Source organism: Vulpes lagopus, chromosome X (genome assembly GCF_018345385.1).
Source record: "Vulpes lagopus strain Blue_001 chromosome X, ASM1834538v1, whole genome shotgun sequence".
Classification (NCBI taxonomy): Eukaryota; Metazoa; Chordata; class Mammalia; order Carnivora; family Canidae; genus Vulpes; species Vulpes lagopus.
The window spans coordinates 45918-66682 of NC_054848.1; the positions used below are offsets into that span (position 1 = coordinate 45918).

The window sequence follows — 20765 nt, forward strand, 5'->3', positions numbered from 1 at the left end:
GAGGCCTGTGCGTTAAAGAAAAGAAAGATCAAAAGGAAATCAGAACGCAATTCCCGTGAACACCGACACGCAGAGGGCTGCACAGACAGGAAGGGACGCTCACGGATGTCGTCACGGTCACGGGTGACGGACCCTCTCAACTAAGGGACAGCTTGGGTGTCGAGGGAAGACGTTGTGGGGACGAGAGCATGAAATCATACGGCTGCTTTAGGTCTGTCTTCGGTGTCTGCGGTGCTGCCGGCCTGTCTCCAGAGACGACGGTCACTCTCCTCGTCCTGGCGCAGGACAGGGTGCCAGAGCTCAGGCCACTTTTAGGCCTCCTCCGTACGTGTCCATCCTCAGGTGCCAGAGGCTTGAGCCGATCCGTAGGCCAAAGTGGCTGTTCTGGGGTCCCCTTGGAGGGACCTGAGCCCCGGATGCGGCCGATCCGGCTCCAGGCGTGTCCTGCAGGGTCTGCGTGCTGTTGGGTTGTGACAACTTCTTAGGACGCTGTCCCTGGGTGTGTGTGTGTCTGTGGCCCCGTTTCCTCTCCTTATGTGGAAATTGGTCCAACCCAAGACTTCACTTGACGTGATGGCCTCTGCGCGGACCCCGTGAAGTCGCAGAGTGAGGTCCTGGGGCTCCGACCCCAGCATCCTCTCACCCACAGTGCAGCTGATTTCTGGAGCACCGAGCCACGGATTCCTTGGATCACTGCGCTCCTCCAGGTGTGCAGGATGGGGTGACCCTCTGCACCCCCGGGGTCTCATCTCTTCTCCCAAGCCCATTCCCTCTGCGTTCTCTCGCCCTGCTGCGGTGCCTGGGCTCTTTGCTGGGATCCCACGTGGTGTCGCAGAGACGCCCGCCCTGCACACTGGGGTCAGGTCCGGAGCTGAAGACCCCGGCCCAGGAGCATGCGTCTGGAGTGGGGCGTGGGGGACTGTTCTGCTTCTGCAGCTGTGAGAGCGCTTGTGAGCGTGAGCTTCGGTGAGCGTGTGAGCGTGTGAGCGTGATGGAGAGAGAGAGACAGAGACACAGATGGAGAGTGACACAGAGAAGGAGACACAGAGAGTCACAGAGAGGGGAGACCCATGGGCGCTGGTCCTCATAGTGTGGACACACAGACGACACACGGATGACACACGGATGAGCCTGCATGAGGTCGGCTCCGCCCCGAGCAGGGTCACAGGAGCTGGACAGGGAGCACGTGGTGTGGAGCCCCTGGGAAACGTGCACACGTCGTCTCCCCACACCCCCGACTGAGGAGCTCGTGCATGAACGTGGTCCCTGGACATTTTACACGACGCTGCTTCAGAGCCTAGGAAACTGGTCTGGGGTTCTTTCCCCAGAACCGGGAGCGCACGCGGGTGAGGGAGCCCCAGTGGCCTGGCCCCAGTGGGGCTGCTCTGGGGTCCCTGTGAGATGCCTACAGGCGGCCCCGTAGGGATGGCAGACCCGGGGGACTCAGGGTCACGGCAGCCTCCCTGCTCTCGGGCCCGTGGGACTCAGCATGCCTTTGCCTGTCGGGGTCTGTGGCTGCACCAAGAAGCAGACAGACAGGGACCTCGGGCAAGAACACAGCCACGGGGTGACTGAGGTCCATGAGCCCCCCGGCAGAGGCAGGAAGGTGACCCCTGAAGAAGTGACCAGAGCAGGAGAGGTAGCACCGCTAGAGAAGTAACACAGAGAAAGGTTGGGAGGGGCTGTGGTTGTGAAGCCACAGGGACCACGTGTGGGGACAGGGACAGACCCCGGGCAGGGGACACAGGGAACCGACCTCAGGGAGCGGGAGGGGACACGGGGACTGACCTCAGGAGCAGGAGGGGACACGGGGACTGACCTCAGGGAGCAGAGGGGACATGGGGCACCAACTCCGGAGAGCAGTGGGGAGGACAGGGGACAGCATCTGACTGGAGAGTCCGGAGCGGTGGCCACAGGAGGAAGGAGGTCCCTGCATCCGGGTGGACCCTCGGCGATTCCCAGGATCCCCAGGACCCCGCCTGTAGGTCCCCCACATGGAAATTCAAGAATAAGTCGGTACCTGAAGAATTGGTACAGAAACAATATTTGATGGAAAACCTGTAAAAGGTGTTTAGAACCTTGGTTTTTGTGTTTGTTTGTGTCCCTGCTGGAAACCGTGAAAATCAGGAAAACGACCCAAGGAGAGAAAATCCTGCTGACCTGGTGCCAGACACGAGTCATGTTACCCCGGGAAGAGTTTCAACCCTGAGACCTCTTCACCCCCAGGTACATCCTGTTCCCAGCACAGGGCCCAGAGAAATGGGGTGGGGGTCACAGGGTGGGGTGATGTCACAGGGTGGGGTGATGTCATGGGGTGGGGGTGATGTCACGGGATGAGGGTCACTGGGTGGGGTGATGTTATGGGGTGGGGGTCACAGGGTGGGGTGATGTCACGGGATGGGGGTCACAGGGTGGGGTGATGTCATGTGGTGGGGGTCACTGGGTGGGGGTGATGTCATGGGATGAGGGTCGCTGGGTGGGGGTCACATCCCCGGGGCCAGGCTCACAGGGTAGGGGTGATGTCACGGGGTGGGGGTCACAGAGTCAGGTGATGTCACAGGGTGGGGGTCACAATGCTGGAGGCCAGGATCACAGGATACGGGTGATGTCATGGGGTGGGGGTCACAGGGTGGGGTGATGTCACGAGATGAGCGTCGCTGGGTGGGGGTCACAGTGCTGGGGGCCAGGCTCACAGGGTAGGGGTGATATCATGGGGTGGGGGTCACAGGGTCAGGTTATGTCACACGGTGGGGGTCACACGGTGGGTGATGTCACAGGGTGGAGGTCACTGGGTGGGGGTCACTGTATTGGGGGCCAGGTTCACAGGGTAGGGGTGATGTCACAGGGTGGGGTGATGTCATGGGGTGGGGGTCACATTCCTGGGGCCAGGCTCACAGGGTAAGGGTGATGTCACGGGGTGGGGTTCACTGGGTGGAGGTCACTGTACTGGGGGCCAGGCTCACAGGGTAGGGGTGATGTCACAGAATGGGATCATGGGGTAGGAATGATGTCCAGGGTGGGGCCATGGGGTGGGGGTGATGTCACAGGGTGGAGGTGATGTCACAGAGTGGAGGTCACAGGGCTGGGGTGACGTCATGCGGTGGGGTCACACCACAGACTCAGCTGCCTTGATGTTAATACTTTGCCCCCAATGTTACAGCACAGTGCTGAGATTGGGGGTGTCCTTGGGAAGAGGTGCCCATCGTCCTCCACAAAAGAAGGCTCTTCGAGCGACAGCGCTGGCCCCCCACAAGCAACCCGTGCAGGGAAGACGACTCCACTGCCTATAGGGTGCGCCGCAGGTCCTGTCCACACACTCATTGTGGGTGGGGCTTCGGGGACTGACAAAGTGCTGGGACTAAAGGAATGAGGTGCCCAACATCCAGGAGGAAACTGGAGGTGCCCATAGCCCAGAGGGGGAGGGGACCCAGGTTCAGGGTCAGCCTCAGTGGGTGGGGGCGGGGACCCGGGTGCAGGGTCAGCCTCAGTGGGTGGGAGAGGGGACCCGGGTGCAGGGTCAGCCTCAGTGGGTGGGGGAGGGGACCCGGGTGCAGGGTCAGCCTCAGTGGGGGAGGGGAGGGCACCAGGGTGCAGGGTCACCTCAGTGGGGGGAGGACCCCGGGTGCAGCGTCAGGTTTGACGTGGGTCTCTGGGCTCACTGAGGTGTGGGCAGGGCCACCCCTGCGGGTTCCCTAACCTGTCCAGCTCCCAGAGCCCCGCATCCCTTGGGTCCTGGCCCTTGTTTTGTCTGCAAAGCCAGGACGCTGGGCATCCTTGTCTGGGGCGTCCTCCCCATGTCCCCACGTCCGCCCCGGGACAGCCCAACCACTTGGGTCATTCAGGGCCATGTCCTCCTTGGGCTCAGCAGCTTCTGGGGATGGCCAAGGTACGGTCCCTGTCCTGCCGCCTGGGACAAGGCTGGGACTCGGAAGTTCCCCCAGATGGGGGGGAGGGTCTGTTCTGCAGGGGCGGGGAGCCCAGAGCTGCTGACTGCCAAACCCCAGAACTCACCGCCCCAGCTCACAGGCTCCGTGTGGGGCCCTGGGCTACCAAGAGGCCAGGGGGCCGGGGAGGGGGCTTCAGGCAGGGAGCTGGTTCTCCACGGAGAGAGGAAGGGACAGGGAGGAGGGGGGAAGGGGGAGGGAGGGGGAGGAGGAAGGGGAAGGGGAGGGAGGAGAAGCCACTGGGCTATGATGGCCTCTGAGCCGTGTCCCCGTGAGACCCCACAGCGCCTACAGCCATCAAGGACTCCAGGGTGAGGGTGCCAGGACCAGGCCAGAGGGAGGCCACCATCCAAGGTCCCACCCCGCCCTGGGCCGGCCCTCTGAGCCACCCCGCACCTGTGTCCTGTGTCCCCGCTGGGTTTCTGTCTCTGGCAGGCATGCACACACCTGCACGAGGCACATTTGCTGAGTGTGCCATGAATGGGGGTGGGGGGGTGCGGGCAGTCGGGGCAGGGTTGGGGGGAAGACCAAGGTCCCACCTGCTGGGCTCCCAGTCACCTGGGGTCAGCATCAGGGCAGGGGGCAGGCTCCAGGTCTGCCCTGGGGAACCCACCTCCTCCACGGAGGCCACATGCCCTCGTCAGGCCCGGGACAAGGGCCACTCAGGCTAGAGGGCCGGACACTTCAGTGGAGGACATGGTCACTTTGCCGACCAGGGGCTCAGAGGTCACAGGCACCAGGCGCCGAGCCTGTGAGGCCAGCGGAGCTCTGATGAAAGTCCTGTTTGCTGTGGCCCCGGGGTCCAGAATGACAGCAGCAGACCGCAGCCAGGGCTCGTCCTCCCACCCCCACCCCGTCCCACGGCTGCTGGCCCGTGCTCACGCTCAGGATGTCCTCCTGTCCCCACGTCCTCTCCACTGACCCCGCGGTCACACTCAGGACACCGTGAGGACACCCTCCTGTTCCCTGACCACTGACCCGGTGGTTGCACTCAGGGTGCCTTCCTCTCCCTGTCCTCTGACCCCTGACCCCACGGTCATACTCAGGACGTCCTCCAGCCCCGTAAGACGTGGTCCCTGCAGCCTTGGGCTGTGAGGACCTTGGCCGTGGGCCAGCGCCGGCCGGGGGGGCTCCTGCTCTGGGCCTGGGGGTTGCAGGCTGCTGCTCTGTCCAGGTCCAGGGGCGGAGAGAAGCATCTAGGAGGCAGCTCCTCCTCCCCTCGGGGTGGTGCTCCCGGCGACCAATGGCCTGGCAGAGAGCGTTTTAGGAAGTGCTTGAGCGGCAGTGGCAAGAGGAGGGAATCTCTGCCGGAAACTCTGTTGGGAGAGACTGCGGGTGGTGAGTGCCTCTGGGCTGGCCGGTGGGGGGCCGTGGGGACAGCAGGCTGAGGGGGTCCCAGCCTGGGGTGTGGGCACTGGGGCCACTCCTCCTCTGACCCGCGGGAGGTGCAGCGGGAAGGGCCACCAGAGTGTCCCCTGAAGACTCGCGGGGAGGGTGGCAGGGTGCTGGGGTCAGAGCTGAGCTGGATGCCCAAGCTGTGGCTGCAGGGTCCTGATGGTGGCAGGTGCCCTGGGCACCGACCCTGCTGCCTGGCAGGTGAAGGGATGTTGGCGCCCAGGGTGCCACCGCCGGTCTGGTCCTCAGGTGCTGGGGCACAGCGTCTGGCTGGGCAGGGAGCGCTGGGGAGCCCAGTGAGGACGGAATGCCCCCCGCTGGCAAGTCGCTTAGTTCACCTACGAGCTATTTCCTGAGCGTCACCGTGCGCCTGTCACCGCCCGCAGATGTGCCACGTGGGCACGGGCAGCGTCCCTGCAGGCTCACAGGTGGGAGGCTCGGCTGTGTCACCTGCCTGGGCTGTGGGCGCCTGCAAGCCCGCATGTACTCCAGTTTTGCGCAATCCCTGTCCACACGCACACTCCAGGGCTCCCTAAGCCCTGCCTGGCTCCCGCGGGGGGCGGGGGAGGGGGGACGGCTGAGGATGGACCGCGCCGGTGGGCCTGTTTGGGGCTACAGGTGCACCGGGACCTCTCCCAGGGCGGCGGAGGGAGGGCGCGGGGACACCGGGACCCCTCCCAGGGGACCATGGATGGCGCGGGGGCTCCGGGACCTCTCCTATGCGACCACGGAGGGCGCGGGGGCCCCAGGGGACCGACGTTGGGCGCGGGGGCTCCGGGACCTCCCCCAGGGGACCACGGAGGGCGCGGGGGCACCGGGACCTCCCCCAGGGGACCGACTGAGGGCGCGGGGGCTCCGGAACCTCTCCCAGGGGGAGGGCGCGGGGGCACCGGGACCTCTTCCAGGGGCGCGGAAGGAGGGCGCGGGGGCACCGGGGCCTCTCCCAGGGGCGTGGAGGGCGCAGGGGCACCGGGACCTCCCCCAGGGGACCACGGAGGGGCCTCCGCCGGTGGACGTTTGCCGGCCCCTTTACGCAGGCTCTGGTGTCCCGCCGCGGACTGTGCTGTCGCTCCCGTCTGGCCCTCCGCGGAGGATTGGGCCTGGGCTGGCCTCGGCTGCGAGGGGCGTGAAGGCCCCCGCCCCTTGGGGACCGCCAGTCGCGGCCCCGCCCCCGTTCTCCTATCAAGGACACGGGCGTGGCCTCCTGGGGCGAGCACAGCCCAGGGGAGGTCCGCGGACACCAGCAGTGCTGAGGACTCGCTTACACAATCCCCGGTCCGCCTGCATTCCAGACACGGCGGGCTGGGCCGGCGGCGGCATGTGGCCCGGGTGCACCTCCAGGAATGGTTCCTGTGGGGTGGGGGGCACAGCCCAGCCCCGCCCCCTGGACACCTGCTGCATGACCGTTAGTGCCCCCAGGAGCTGTGGGGTCCCACACGCTCCCCTGCAGGGACACCGCTGAGCCTGAGAGCGAGCTGAGCCCTGGGACACACCACGAGGGAACATGGGGGCAGGGGTGCTGGGAGAGCCTCTGAAGGACCCCCTTACGGATGGGGAGAGGACGGGTGCTCGTCGCTGCCGACGTGGGAGAACCAGCGCTACCGGCTCTCGGTGCCCTGGCCGCGGTATAGACAGGGAGCTTGTGCGCTCCCAGGCTTGGGGACGCGACCTGCAAATGAAAACGACAAAAACCAGGAGGCTGTGGCTGGTTCCGTGGGTGGAACGTGCAGCGCGTGATCTCGGGCTTGCGAGTTTGGGCCCCACGTCGCGCATCAGGCTTATTTTGAAAACTAACAAAGAAATAAAAACAAAACGACCAAAGACGCACAGGAGAAAAGGTCGGCTCTGTGTGCGAGGCCTCGCAGGGGAGGAGGATTCACGGAGGCCACCCCCGGCTTGCCCACCTTCTCAGCGAGCGGGGACACCCCTGTGGGGACCCTGGGTGACACCGCGGAGGAAGGGGGCCGGGGCGTCAGGACAGTGACTTGTGAGAAGGTAGACGTTGGGGGGAAATTCCGGGAGGGAAGTGTCACTTCTCTGCTGCGAATGTTCCTCATTTCCGGGCTGGAGCCAGGGCCAGGGACGGAGCCGGGAATTACCACCTGGTTTCAGGCAGAGGGGACAGCTCGGAGCTCCCGGGTCACTGTGGTTTCTCAGTCGCCTTCAGCTCAGAATAATCCTGATGGCAAAGTGGCCTATTTCAAGGAGGCAAATTCTGAGCCCCTGCCCTGTGCACACAGAGCACCAAGAGCTGCCCAGGGGCAAGAGGCACACACACACCAGAGGGGACTCGGCCCTCCCACGCGTGGCTGGGGTGACGGCATGGTGGCCAAATGCCGCGTGGTCGCCATGGGCCTGGTTCTCACGTCTGGTGTTTCTGCTCGGAACCCTTTGTACGCCCCAGGGCTGCAGCCAGGGATCTGGTGGGGGGACACGGCTCAGCCCAGGACAGGCTCCTGCAGGGTGACCGGGACGTGTCACCTTGGGGCTGGGGACATGGCTCAGCCCCTGATGGTGTCCCTTGGGTACAGGTGGCAGGTGAGGACGCCGGGCTGTGGTGGGCAGGCATGTGGCTTTAGCAGCAGGGGACCCCCAGGTCTCGCCCCCTGGGAGCACTGTGCACACGTCTTGGGGCTCCCTTTCCTCTGTAGGTGATGTCACACGCCCACGTGTGTGCTAATCCCGAGGGTCCACTGCCCTGAGGGGGGTCGGGCATGCTCCTGGCAGAGGCTCAGGAGGCAGTGGCCAGGGCCACAGGTTAAGGACCGGAGGGCTCCCTGCCATCCCCAGCCCGGCGTCTCCGGTGCTTCCGGGGGACTGTGTGGTCTTCAGTGGGGCCCTGTCCGGGACTCCACGCACCATATTCCCTGCAGCCTATTAGAGGGAGACAGAGTGTGGGGTGCTGACCTGGGCCCTCGAGGCATCCCCCCCAGGATGGAGGACCTGCCCCCACAGACCCGGGAAGGGAGTAGGGGGGATTAGCATGACGGGAGCAGGGGCCGCCCTGGAGGCACCTCTGGGTCCCCTTGGTTTATGTCTGCAAACCTTCCCTTCCATCCTCAGGTCACACAGGGTGGCCCCCGATGGGCGGACAGCTGAGCGCTTCCGGCAGCTTCCAGAGCCTGCCATGCACCACAAATGCAGACTGGATGTCGGCGCTGTGCCCCCTGCTCTGGGATGTGCCCCTGCACCACCTGTCCATCCCAGGTGAGGGCCTCTGTGTCCCCTGCTGGGATGCTGCCGGCGGGGGACGGTCTGGGTGTGCGGGAAAGCACGCAAAGTGCACACATGGATACGCACAATATAGGGAGACAGGTGTGCATGCACACATGCATGCACATGGTACAGGCACGTATACACATCCATGTACACGATACAGGCACATACACACACGGACACACACATAATACAGGCATATAACACACATGCACACCCACAACACAGGTGCATACACAGATCCATGTACACGATACAGGCGCACACACACACGGACACACACGATGCAGGCACAGATGCACACGCACATGTGTGCACACAACACAGGCACATACACAGATCCATGTACACGGTACATGGAACATACACACACATGGACACACAATGCAGGCACCGATCCACACACATGCACACACATAGTACAGGCACACATAAACATGCACATACGTGTACACGTGCACACTCGAGCACACGTGCACACACACACCATGTGAGTGTCTTCTCTTCTCCATCTCCTTTGTTATGATGCAAGCCTGGCAGGCACCCGCACACCCCTGGGGCACGTGGCTCCACGGGAACCTGACAGCATAGGGATTCGGGATCACGCCCCCTGCCAGCCTGTCCCACGTGTAGGGAACCCGTTGGCTTCTTGTGGCTGCATCCCTCATGCCCTGTCAGCCGCGAGCTCAGCGTCCTCTGCACTTGGGGCCTGGAGAGTCCAGAGGTCGACCCACTAGGAGGTCACACTGAGCTCTGGGGACTTTCTGGTCCAAGGACGTGGTGGCCCTGAGTCAGGCCCTTGTGGCCCCGGGACCAGTGGTTGCAGCTCCATACTGATGAGCATGTGGGCACTGCAGCCTTCGGTTTTTGCAGAAAAGAAGCGTGTAGTGGATCCCGCCACGTGTGTCCACGTCTGTGGATGTGCAGTATCTGGAATTCCTCCTGCAGAAATAGGCAGATTTCTCACCTGGATACATGTTTACAGTTTTTGAGATTTATTCACATTTTCACATACAGCTGTGTCTTTCTTTGGGAATTTTATGACTTTATTAAAAATTTATTTATTTATTTTAGAGGGCGGGGGGCAGAGGCAGAGGGAGACAGAGAATCCCAAGCAGACTCCCCACTGAGCATAGATCTGAGCTGAGCTCGTCCTGGACCCGGTGGCCCTACGTCCAATGACAGGGGTTCTCACAGGAGACAGAGGAGGAGACGCAGACACAGAGGAGGAGCCCCGTGAGGACGGAGGACACGGGAGGGAACGGCCACCAGCCCGGGGACGCCTGGGGCCCCAGACGCCAGAAGAGGCAGGAGGGACCCTCCCCGGAGCCCCTGGATCTCAGACGTCAGGTCTCCCGAGCTGGGACATTGGATTTCACGTTCTGTCCGCCACACGGTGTTCGGACATGTGTGTCCCGGGGACACCTTTAGGACGTTAGTCCACTGACCACGGGGACACCCACAGCATCTGATACTGTGTCATTTCTATCTTTTAAGTTTCCACGTCAAGGAAAAGTCCATTGTTCCCCCTCACTGGGGAGGCCAGTGGTGTGTTCTCCCTCCGGGTCGCATTCAGAGCTGCCCAGGTGCTGGGAGAACAAACAGAAATATGTGTTTATTTGAGAGACAGTGAGGGGGGGAGGGGCAGATGGAGAGAGAACCTCAAGCAGACTTGCCCTGGGCAGGGAGCCCCACATGGGGCTCGAGCTCACGACCCTGAGATCGTGACCGGGCCGAAATCAAGAGGCGGATGCTCAAGCCGCTGAGCCATGCAGGTGCCCCAAGGGAAGGTCAGCTTTTCTTTGGGAAGTCGGGTCTGTCGGTCTGTCCTGCACAGGTCTCGGGTTAGGGCCACCCTCAGAGACGCTGACCACGTGGCCCAGAGGGCTGTATGCCTTCCTTGGCCACCCCGATCTGCAAGCACCGCGGGGCGCGTTGGACGGGGAACAGGCCCCGGGCCCCCGGATGTGCACCGTTCCCGCGTGGCCCGCTGACCAGGGCGCCTGCTGACAGGTCCCTCAGGTCCGTACCACGCGCCCCGGTGTGAACACAGTATTGCGATCCGAGTCTGCAGTCCGCGATGCCGCGTCTGAGCGATCGTGGCAGGCTTAGTTTTGCACGCAGCACGTCCACGCATAGCACGCGTACTTTAGCACCTCATAGAAAAAAATCCCCCTTTATTCCTCTTGTTTTTTGAAAGTTTCTGGAAAACCCTCAGGTTTCTTAGTGTGCACGAATGTGAGGGTGTTTCTTCCCGGTCAGAGGAGCACGTCCAGGGCGTGTGGGGCGACGACACGGTTTGCACGGGGCCGACCTGGCAGTGACCTCCGGTCTTCCCCTCCCGGAGATGGGGATGCCTGGGGTCTCGTGGCTTCTCCCGTGTGTGTCTGTGTCTCCTCTTCTGCCCCTTATAGGGACACGAGGCCCCGGAGTTCGGGTTCCCCTGGTCCTGGATGAGGCTCCGCATACCCAGGCCCCGTCCGCAGGATCCGGGTGGGCATGTGTGCAGGGCCACGGCCCACGCCCGGCGCTGGGCGTGCTGTGCACGTGCAGGTCACACCACACGGCTCAGGAAGAGGCTCCCGGGTGAGACGTCCCCTCGGGTCTGCTTGCAGGGAGCCACGACACCATGACCTACTGCCTGAACAAGAACTCGCCCATTTCCCAGACCCAGTCCCGGCTGCTGCAGCTTCTGGGCAAGGTGCTGCCGTGTGTCACCCGCCCCCTGGTGCTCAAGTGGTCCACCACCCAGGTAGGCTCAGCAGCGGGCCCGACCGCCGTCCTCCGGCTGGGCAGGCGCCCTCACCTCTGTGTGTGTGCGGGGGCTCTGAGGCTGGCCCCAGGCCCACCCAGCACACACAGCACCCCAGGGCCCTGCCTGTGAGACCTAGCGGTCTGCGTGTGGAGGCAGCTGGGGCTCGAGGCCTGTCCTCCCCGCGGAGGCCGGCGTTGTGTCCTCCCTCCGGGTCACCTTTCAGAGCCGCCAGGTCGCGAGAAACCACACCCCCGAGCTGTGCACGTGTGCAGAGGCCTGTTGCAGACGTGCACCCGCGTGCAAAGCAAGAGAAAGGACCCGCAGCGATGGGTTTGTTCAGTAAATGCCGCGGAGGAGGCGGGTGCAGCCAAACCCGTCCTCACCCTCACGCCCAGGAGGGAAGAGCCCGTCCTTACCGACTGGGGTTTGCTCCCTCCTCTTGCTGGTCCCTTCTCTCCGGGGGCCAGCAGGTGTGTAGGGAGGGTCACAGTGACCCTGGCGGGGGGGGGTAACTGATGTGCAGAGGAAGGTCAGGGTGACCTGTGGGGTCCTCATGGGGGATGTGCAGAGGAAGGTCAGGGTGACCCGGGGGTCCTCATGGGGGATGTGCAGGGGAAGGTCAGGGTGACCTGTGGGGTCCTCATGGGGGATGTGCAGAGGAAGGTGAGGGTGACTTGGGGGTCCTCATGGGGGGGCATGCACAGGAAGGTCTGGGTGCTCTGGGGGGTCCTCATGGGGGGCATGCACAGGAAGGTCTGGGTGCTCTGGGGGTCCTCATGGGAGGGCATGCACAGGAAGGTCTGGGTGCTCTGGGGGGTCCTCATAGGGATATGCAGAGGAAGGTCAGGGTGACATGGGCCGTCCACGTGGGGGGCACCCAGCTGCAATGGGGCTGCGCCCTGCAAGGCTTTAGACAGCCTGTATGGTGGGGGTGCTGGCCTGGGCCCAGGTGCTGCCTCCCCCGCGGGGCCCCCCTGGGGAGCAGCCCGGCCCTCAGGGTTAGGCCCCTCAGGGTCGGGGTCTGTGTGCTCAGGTCTCCCACGCGGTGCTGGAGACTCCATGGTGGCGGCCCCAGCTCCGGCTCTGTCCTTCCCAATTGCTCTTCCTGGAACTCCAGTCCCTTGGGGTTAGGAGGGCCTGGAATGTGGAAAGACCGCATTCCGGCCTCCTGCCTCCTGCAGCACCCCAGCCCTGCGAGAGGGATGAGCCGGTTCAGTGCGGCCTACCTGTAGTGTTGGGTCATGGGGTCCTGGGGGCCCGCAGTGCTGGGGACCCTTAGCACCAGGCCCACTGTGGCGTGGGCCACGAGAGGTCCACATTGTGTACGCGGGTGTGTGGGGATGCTGGCGACAGGGCTGGTGGGTCAGCACGGACTGTGCGTGTGCAGGCGCTGGGGTGCAGCCCCCGTGCACGCAGGCCTCTCTGCCACGCCCCCCCAGCTGTCAATGGAGGACCAGCAGGAGGGGTGCGAGCTCCCCGCGTGGCTACCCAGGGTGTAGGTACGACTCCCCTGTAAATTCCTGCTTTTTCCATTATGGTGTTGCCTGCAAGGGTCCAGCCGTCCCGTTTACGCTCTGCGGACCCCTTCCTGCCAGTCCTAGTGCTGGTGGGGTGGGGACAGTGCTCAGGATATGTGACTCTCCTGGAGCATCCTGCCCTCCCCTCTCCCCCCCCACAGGGTCCCAGAGAGGCTCCCTGGAGCCAGGCACCCAGACAGGGTCCTTCCTGGTGGCTGCCCTGGAAGAGGGGGAGACAGGGCCCAGCAGGGAGGTCTGGAGGCCGGTATAGGGCCGAGGGGCCGTTTACCGCAGGCCGGGACCTTGCAGCCTCCATCTGGGGCTGGATGTGCCCAGTGTCGCCAGGAAGCACGTTCCCAAATGCGCGGCCCAAGCGGCGTCCTGAGCCCAGGCAGGCGTCAATACCTACCCACTCCACATCAAACGCAGGCCCACGCGTGGGCATCTCTACGCCAACTCCAAGCCGCGGCACGGGGGCAGTGAGCCAGCCGAGGTGGGGGCCACACGGCCCCCAGCAGAGACGAGGACCTTTGTGCACAGGTGCTGAACGTCACAGAGCAGCTGGACGCGGGCGTGCGGTACTTGGACCTGCGGATCGCACACATGCTCATTGGCTCTGAGAAGAACCTACACTTCGTGCACATGGTGTACACGACCGTGCTGGTGGAGGTGCGTGTGCGAGGGCGGACGGCTGGGGGGCCTCCCCGTCCACACCCGTGTCCACTCCGGACGGGAGAAGGCCTGCCTCCAGAACTCTTGGCCAGGGTGCATGTGAGAGCCGGCACCCACACCCCCGGGCCTCCTGGATTCTGCAGACGTGGGGCGCCCTGTCTTCCTGCCTGGTTCAAGGCGCTCCAGTCCCCTCCAGGCACTGCGCGGGGTGCTCTGAAGTCAATATGAGGCGTCCCCGTCATGCTCATGCCTGCCCTGGGCACCCCATGCCCCCCAGCGAGGCCTCAGGGAGTTTGGGGCCGGGAGACCATCCCGGGACCTCACTCTGCACGCCCCTTACGGGATGTTGATGCGGCCTGGCTCTTGCACACGCGGTGTCCTCTAGCGTGAGCATACACACACTTGGTCACACGCTTGCACAAACGCAGCAGGCGGATGCTCCTGCCCCGGAGCATGTGGCTTCAGCGCGGCTGCGTCTGAGGGGTGTCTGTTGGTGCAGGACCTGGGCCGTCTGTCCAGGAGCTCTGTTTGGAGGAGCCCCTTGGAGCGGCGGGCGTGTCCCTAACCCCTGGCTTCTCTGGGGACGGTCTGAATGAGCCCCCTCCCCTGCGCAGGACACGCTCACGGAGATCTCAGAGTGGCTGGAGAGCCACCCCCGGGAGGTCGTCATCCTGGCGTGCAGGAACTTCGAGGGCATGACGGAGGACCTGCATGAGTACCTGGTGGCCTGCATCAAGAACATCTTTGGGGACATGCTGTGTCCCCGAGGGGTAAGAAGCCCCGTGGCGGGGCTGGAGGGGCAGGATCATGATAGGAGACTTCCCTGCTCACTTGGTCCTGCTGAGCGCGATGCTCAGGCGGGGTGGGGCGGGTGAGGTGCTCCTGTGTCCGCAGAAGCCCCGAAGGATGAGGACCCTGCCCTCCCGGCAAGGGGCAGCCCGGTGGCGGCACATGCGCTGGTGGGACCGTGCAGGCTGCTTCTCCGGCACCTTGGTGACCTATAGCGCCTGCTTCCAGGTTGCCTTGGTGACTCGATGCCCCGAGCACGCTGCGTGTGCCCGCAGCCCCTGCCACATGCGATGCGGCAGCTGGCAGCTGCCCAGGAGGCCGGTGCCCTTGCGGCCTCTTCCGCGTCCTCGTGTGGTTCTGTGCATGTCTGTGTCCCCATGTCCTCTTCCCGGAAGGACCCCAGGCTACGGGGTCAGGGCCCACCCTCCTGACCTCATTGGAACCTTCGGTGTCCCCTTAAAGACCCCACCTCCAGAGAGTCATGTCCTGGGAGACGGCTGAGGACTTCAACACGTGACTATAGAGGGGATGCAGATCAACTCACAACACAATCTGCTTTATCATCTAGAAAATCTTTTCCATTTGTCGGCAGGAGAAAGGCCTCCCTTAAGGCCCAGGAACCCCAAACACTGCCCGCAGGTCCATCCCGGGTCCACTTTGCACCTCTGGGTTGGCTTTGGCCCAGTGGTGGCCTGTAGCCGGGAGGAAGCCCCACGGGCCTCGCGCTCTGGGCCAGTGCAGGGACAGGGCCGCTGAGACCCGGGGTGGGTGCTCCGGGACCCGGGGGCCTCGTGGCGGAGATGCTGCCCCGGGACACGCGGCGTCATGAGTCTCCGTTGGGGACCTCAGAGGGAGACAGAGCAGGTGGGAGTCAAGGTTCAGGCCGGGAGGAGGAGACGCGCTCCTTGGACAGGGAATCACGGAGTGACAGTGACCTTCCCTGTGCCCGTCGCTCTGCCAGTTGTCACAGGGCTCAGCGTGGGCTCAGGGGGCAGGCCATGGGACTAGTGCCCCAGCCCCTGATCCTGCAGAGCCAGTGTCTCGGACAGGCGGCCCTGGCCTCGCTCACCCCGACAGCACTGCCCAGCTTGCACCAGTAAAGCACCCCAACAATGACGCATCACCGCCCTCAGACGCCCCGCCCCCCCTCGGGGTCCCTCACTGCCCCACCCCCCCCCCGGGGTCCCTCGCTGCCCCACCGCCCCTCTGGGTCCCCGCCCTGCCCCCTCCTCCAGGTCCCTCAAGGGCCCCGACGCTCCACCTTGGGGTCCCTCACGCACCCCGCCCCCCTCCTCGGGGTCCCTCACGCGCCCCGCCCCCCTCCTCAGGGTCCCTCACTGCCCCGCCCCCCCTCGGGGTCCCTCACGCGCCCCTCCTCGGGGTCCCTCACACGCCCCGCCCCCCCAGGGGTCCCTCACCCGCCCCGCCCTCTCCCCCCCCCCCCCCCCCCCCCCGTCCCTCACTGCCCCGCCCCGTTCCTCGGGGGTCCCTCACTGCCCCGCCCCCCCTCGGGGTCCCTCACACGCCCTGCTCCCCTCCTCGGGGTCCCTCACTGCCCCGCCCCCCTCCTCGGGGTCCCTCACTGCCCCGCCCCCCTCCTCGGGGTCCCTCACCCGCCCCGCCCCCCCTCAGGGTCCCTTACTGCCCCGCCCCCCTCCTCGGGGTCCCTCACTGCCCCGCCCCCCTCCTCGGGGTCCCTCACTGCCCCGCCCCTCTCCTCGGGGTCCCTCACACTCCCCGCTCCCCCAGGGGTCCCTCACCCGCCCCGCCCCCCCCTCGGGGTCCCTCACTGCCCCGCCCCCCCTCGGGGTCCCTCACTGCCCCGCCCCCCTCCTCGGGGTCCCTCACCCGCCCCGCCCCCCACCTCGGGGTCCCTCACACGTCCCGCCCCCCCGTCTCTCCAGGAGGTGCCGACCCTGAGGCAGCTGTGGGCGCGCGGCCAGCAGGTCATCGTGTCCTACGAGGAGGCGAGCGTCGTGAGCCGCCACGCGGAGCTGTGGCCCGGGATCCCGTACTGGTGGGGCGACCAGGTGAAGGCTGAGGAGCTCATCCGCTACCTCGAGCGCATGAAGAGCTGCGGCCGCCCAGGTGAGCCATGCGTGGCCACACGGCAGATGCCACCCTGCCCCGTCACCCGCGCTGCCACTCACAGGGTTGCTTCCAGCGTTTAGGAGAGGAGTGTAGGCCTCGGGAATCCCCTGTGCGTGTACACGCAGGTGTGAAGTCACGTATGGGTGTGCACACGTGTGTATGTGTGCACGCAGGCTCGCACACGTGAGCATAGACACAGACACGCACATATCCGCGTGACCCCTGTGCTTGTGACCGTACGTGTGCACACCCGTGGCATCGATTCCCGCGTGCATGTAGGGTCCGCACCCGCCCAGGCTGTCCCGTGCCCTGAGGGTTTGTGCCGCTTCTGTAAAGAAACCAGCCGCTTCCTGGCACGTGCTCGGGCATCCCCGCTTTGCAGCTGTGCTGGGCGTCGAGGCTTTGTGGGCCCCGGCTCCAAGGTGGGGCCTTCCCGAGGGTGCGGTCTGCGGGCAGCACTTCCCGTGCGGGGCGCAGGGGGGTGGCTCTGCCGGTGCCCACGGGGCTCCGGGCCTGCGCTCTGCCTCAGGTGATGTGGCGCCGTCATGTGTCCCACCAGGCACGGCGGGCGGTTCCCTGAGCAGCCGCCTTCCAGGATGATTTTTTTTTTTAAGATTTTATCTATTTATTCACAAGAGCCAGAAAGAGGCAGAGACCAGGCAGAGGGAGAAGCAGGCTCCCCGCGGGGGGCCCGACGCGGGACTCGATCCCTGACCCGGGGTCACGTCCCGGGCCGAAGGCAGATGCCTCAGCGCTGTGCCCCCCGCGTCCCGATGACAATGTTTGAAAGTGACAGGGCGGGCGGCGCCAAGCTGAGCGGCCACCGCAGACTCCGTGGCGGAGGCGGTGGCGCGGCGAGCTTTGCCCGTGCTTCCGGCGCCACTCCGGGCGCTTCCCCATGGAAGGCTGCCGGGGTTCCACCCCGCCGCTGTCCTGGCCTCCGGCTTCTTTGCTTGTTTGGGGTCCGTTGTGGGGCGCAGCTTTGATGGATGCTGGGGAGCAGGCGCACGTGGTTGAAACTGAGGGTTGCGACTGGGGCACCGTTCTGCCCCGACCCCGGCTGAGCCTGGGCCCCCGCTGTGCGGCGCCCACCGTGTTGTCACGTGCTCCGGGTGGACACGAGCCAGGGCTCAGGGTGGAAGTGTCAGCTGGGTGGGTCCCACCAAAGCCAGGCCATTGGCAAGGCCGGCGGCCTGTGCAGGCCCCGGGGAGCACCACGTCCTGTGGCCCCTCCTGATTCGGCCGTCACACAGGTCGTCCCCTCCGTGTTCCAATCCGCCCGTGCGTCCTCTCCTTACGGTGGGACCCCGCCCACCACGTGGGGGTCAGGACGGGGATGACCCTGGGGCATGAGTCTGCCCACCACGTGGGGGTCAGGACGGGGATGACTAGGGCGTGACCCCGCCCACCACGTGGGGGTCAGGACGGGGATGACCCTGGGGCATGACTCCGCCCACCACGTGGGGGTCAGGACGGGAACAACTCTGGGGACGCGACTCCGCCCTCCACGCGGGGTCGGGACGGGGATGACCTTGGGGCGACCCTGGGGCATGAGTCTGCCCACCACGTGGGGGTCAGGACGGGGACGACTCGGGCGTGACCCCGCCCACCACGTGGGGGTCAGGCCGCGGATGACCCTGGGCATGAGTCTGCCCACCATGTGGGGGTCATGACGGGGATGGCCTGGGGACGTGACCCCGCCCACCACGCGGGGGTCAGGACGGGATGACCCTGGGGCATGACTCCGCCCACCATGCGGGGGGGGTCAGGACGGGGATGACCCTGGGGCATGAATCTGTCCACCACGTGGGGTGGGACGGGGACGACTCTGGGGACGCGACTCCGCCCTCCACGCGGGGTCTTTACGGGACGACTAGGGCGTGACCCCGCCCACCACGCGGGGGTCAGGACAGGATGACCCTGGGGCATGACTCCGCCCACCATGCGGGGGTCTGGACGAGGATGACTCTGGGGACTCGACCCCGCCCACCACGTGGGGGTCAGGACGGGGACTACTCTGGGACGCGACTCCGCACTCCACGCGGGGTCCGGCCGGGGACGTGACTCCGGGCGGCGTGTTGGGTGGCGGGAGAGCCGGCCCGACGCGGACGCGTGTGTCCCGCGCTGCTGGGAGTGGCGCTGCAGGGAGCCGCCCGCGGGGCCGGGTGGGCGGAGCGGCGGCAGGTGAGGTGTCCTGTGTCCTCCCTTGCAGGCGGCCTGTTCGTGGCGGGCATCAACCTGACGGAGAACCTGGCGTATGTGCTCGCCCACCCGGCCGGGTCCCTGCGGAAGATGACGCTGCCCCGCCTGCCGTGCCTGCGCGCGTGGGTGCGGGAGCAGCGGCCTGGGCCGGGTGCGCGCTGCACCAACGTCATCGCGGGAGACTTCGTCGGGGCGGACTCGTTCGTGGGCGACGTCGTCGGGCTCAACGCGAAGCTGCTGCGCGGGTGACCGTCCTCCGCCTGCCTCGGGCGCCCGCGTCGCGGCCCGTGGGCGTTCCCGGTGGGGCGGCCCCGGCGGCTGGAGCGGCCCCGGCGGCTGGAGCGCGCCTGCTGAGGGCGCCGTGGGGTCCGCCGGGCCTCGGGAGAGCGGCGCCGCGTGGTCGCGGGAGTGTCGGGTGGGGCCCCACGGAGGGGACCGTGCAGCGGGGCGAGCAGCGCCGGCTCCGGGCCGTCGGGGCTGTCCTGCCCGCCTGGGCTCCCCTGCGGTAGCGGGGCCGTCGCGGGCCGCCGGAGGGAGCGCAGCGCCCCGCCGCCCGGTGTCCCACGGGGACACTCGCGAGGGGTGACACGGGCCGGTGCCCGCTGCCGCAGCCGCTGGGACGAGCGACTCCTGCCGGTGCTCCGGACGCGGCCCCGACCTCGCTGCTGAGCTGCCGCCTGCCGCGGGCTGCTGGGTTCCTCGGCCCCGCGTCCCCCGCGTCCCCCGCGTCCCCCGCCCCTAGCTCTGGGCGTCGGTGTCTGTCGCCGCGTGCCCCGGGTCTCGCAGGCCGAGGACACGGGCTCCTGCTCTCCGCGTCCGCACGCCCGTTGGGCCGCCCGCTCGCCCGCTCCCCGCGTGGGTGGCCGAGGCCCTCGCGGACGCAGCCGAGGCCCACGCGGACACAGGCCCCGGGACGAGCACGCCGCCGGCGGCCGCTGGGAAGCCGCAGGGCGCGAGTCCCGGACCTTCCAGTCCCCGAGCGAAGCAACGTGAGGTTGGGCTGCAGCCAGCGGGTGAGCAGTCCAGCCCCCGCCCGCGTCCCCGCCCCGCCCGCGCCCCGCCCCCGTCCCCGCCCGGAGCCCCCGCGGGGACCGCGGCATACACGCCCCGCGATGTGGCGGGAGTCGCCGAAGCTGATGCGGACGCTCCAGGTGAAGCCCCGGGCTGGGCGGCCACAAACACGCGGGATCGGGGGCCGGGGACGCTCCGTGGGGCGGTGCCTGGGAGCCCAGCCCGGCCTCGGGGTCGCCGCACAACGCTGACCCGTGTGCTCTGTTCCAACGCGCCTTTTCCATGGAAACTCGGGGGCCTCATGCGATTTTCCGCTGCTTGCCCCAAAACGGGTTTTTCCCTGTGGCCCCGGAGGCAGGGTGCGCCTCCTTCTCTTGGGAAACGCCAATAATTACGGTTTTCTTCCGGCTGAGACACTTTGGAAACGCGCCCCGGGAGGGTGTGTACAAGCCCCCCGTTGGCCCCGCACTTCCTCGGGGTCATGCACTTTGTCAAGAATCACTGTCGGGGGATCCCCGGGTGGCGCAGCGGTTTGGCGCCTGCCTTTGGCCCAGGGGTGATCCTGGAGACCCGGGATCGAATCCCACATCGGGCTCCCGGTGCATGGAGCCTGCTTCTCCCTCTGGCTGTGTCTCTGCCTCTCTCTCTGTGTCTCTCATGAATAAATAAACAAATCTTAAAAAAAAAATCACTGTTGGAAAAAAAAATTAAAAAATCACTGTCACCCACTTCATTCTACTAATTAAAAGACTGGATGAGGGGACCCTTGGGTGGCTCTGGTTTAGTGCCCTCCTTCCGCCCAGGGCGTGACCCCAGGGTCCTGGGATCAAGTCCCACATTGGGCTCCCTGCCTGGGCACTGCTTCTCTCTCTGTCTCTCTCTGTGTCTCTCTGTGTCTTATGAATAAATAAATAAAATATTTAAAAAAAAAAAGACCAGATGAAACATTTTTTTAAAGTTGTTATTTATGTGAGTGACAGGGTGATAGCACGAGTAGGCGGCGGGCAGAGCGAGTCACAGACTCCGGGGAGGAGGGGGGGCGGGCCTGGATCCCCGAGCCCCGGGTCATGACCTGAGCTGAAGGCGGATGCTGCACCGTGTGGCGGAAACCTCCGAGCTCTGTGCTATTGGAAGCCCGTCAGCACAGACATGAAGGAAACACTGCACACCTAA

The 20765-nt window shown here is 65.7% G+C and overlaps 1 protein-coding gene across 3 annotated transcripts; it reads left to right on the forward strand.

The window, feature by feature from the left end:
* Positions 1–5134: 5134 nt before the first annotated feature.
* Positions 5135–20467, forward strand: PLCXD1 (phosphatidylinositol specific phospholipase C X domain containing 1). Of its 3 annotated transcripts, none has more exons than XM_041741891.1 (7): positions 5135–5282; positions 8403–8546; positions 11171–11307; positions 13368–13496; positions 14114–14269; positions 16193–16376; positions 18592–20467. In XM_041741891.1, the coding sequence occupies exons 2-7, from the start codon at positions 8423–8425 to the stop codon at positions 18828–18830; spliced, it is 969 nt and encodes a 322-aa protein (XP_041597825.1). In that variant the 5' UTR covers positions 5135–5282; positions 8403–8422; the 3' UTR covers positions 18831–20467. The 3 variants fall into 3 exon arrangements, with proteins under 3 accessions (XP_041597825.1, XP_041597824.1, XP_041597826.1); XM_041741890.1 differs by lacking the exon at positions 5135–5282 and adding an exon at positions 5370–5767; XM_041741892.1 differs by lacking the exon at positions 5135–5282 and adding an exon at positions 7195–7334.
* The last annotated feature ends 298 nt before the right edge of the window (positions 20468–20765 follow it).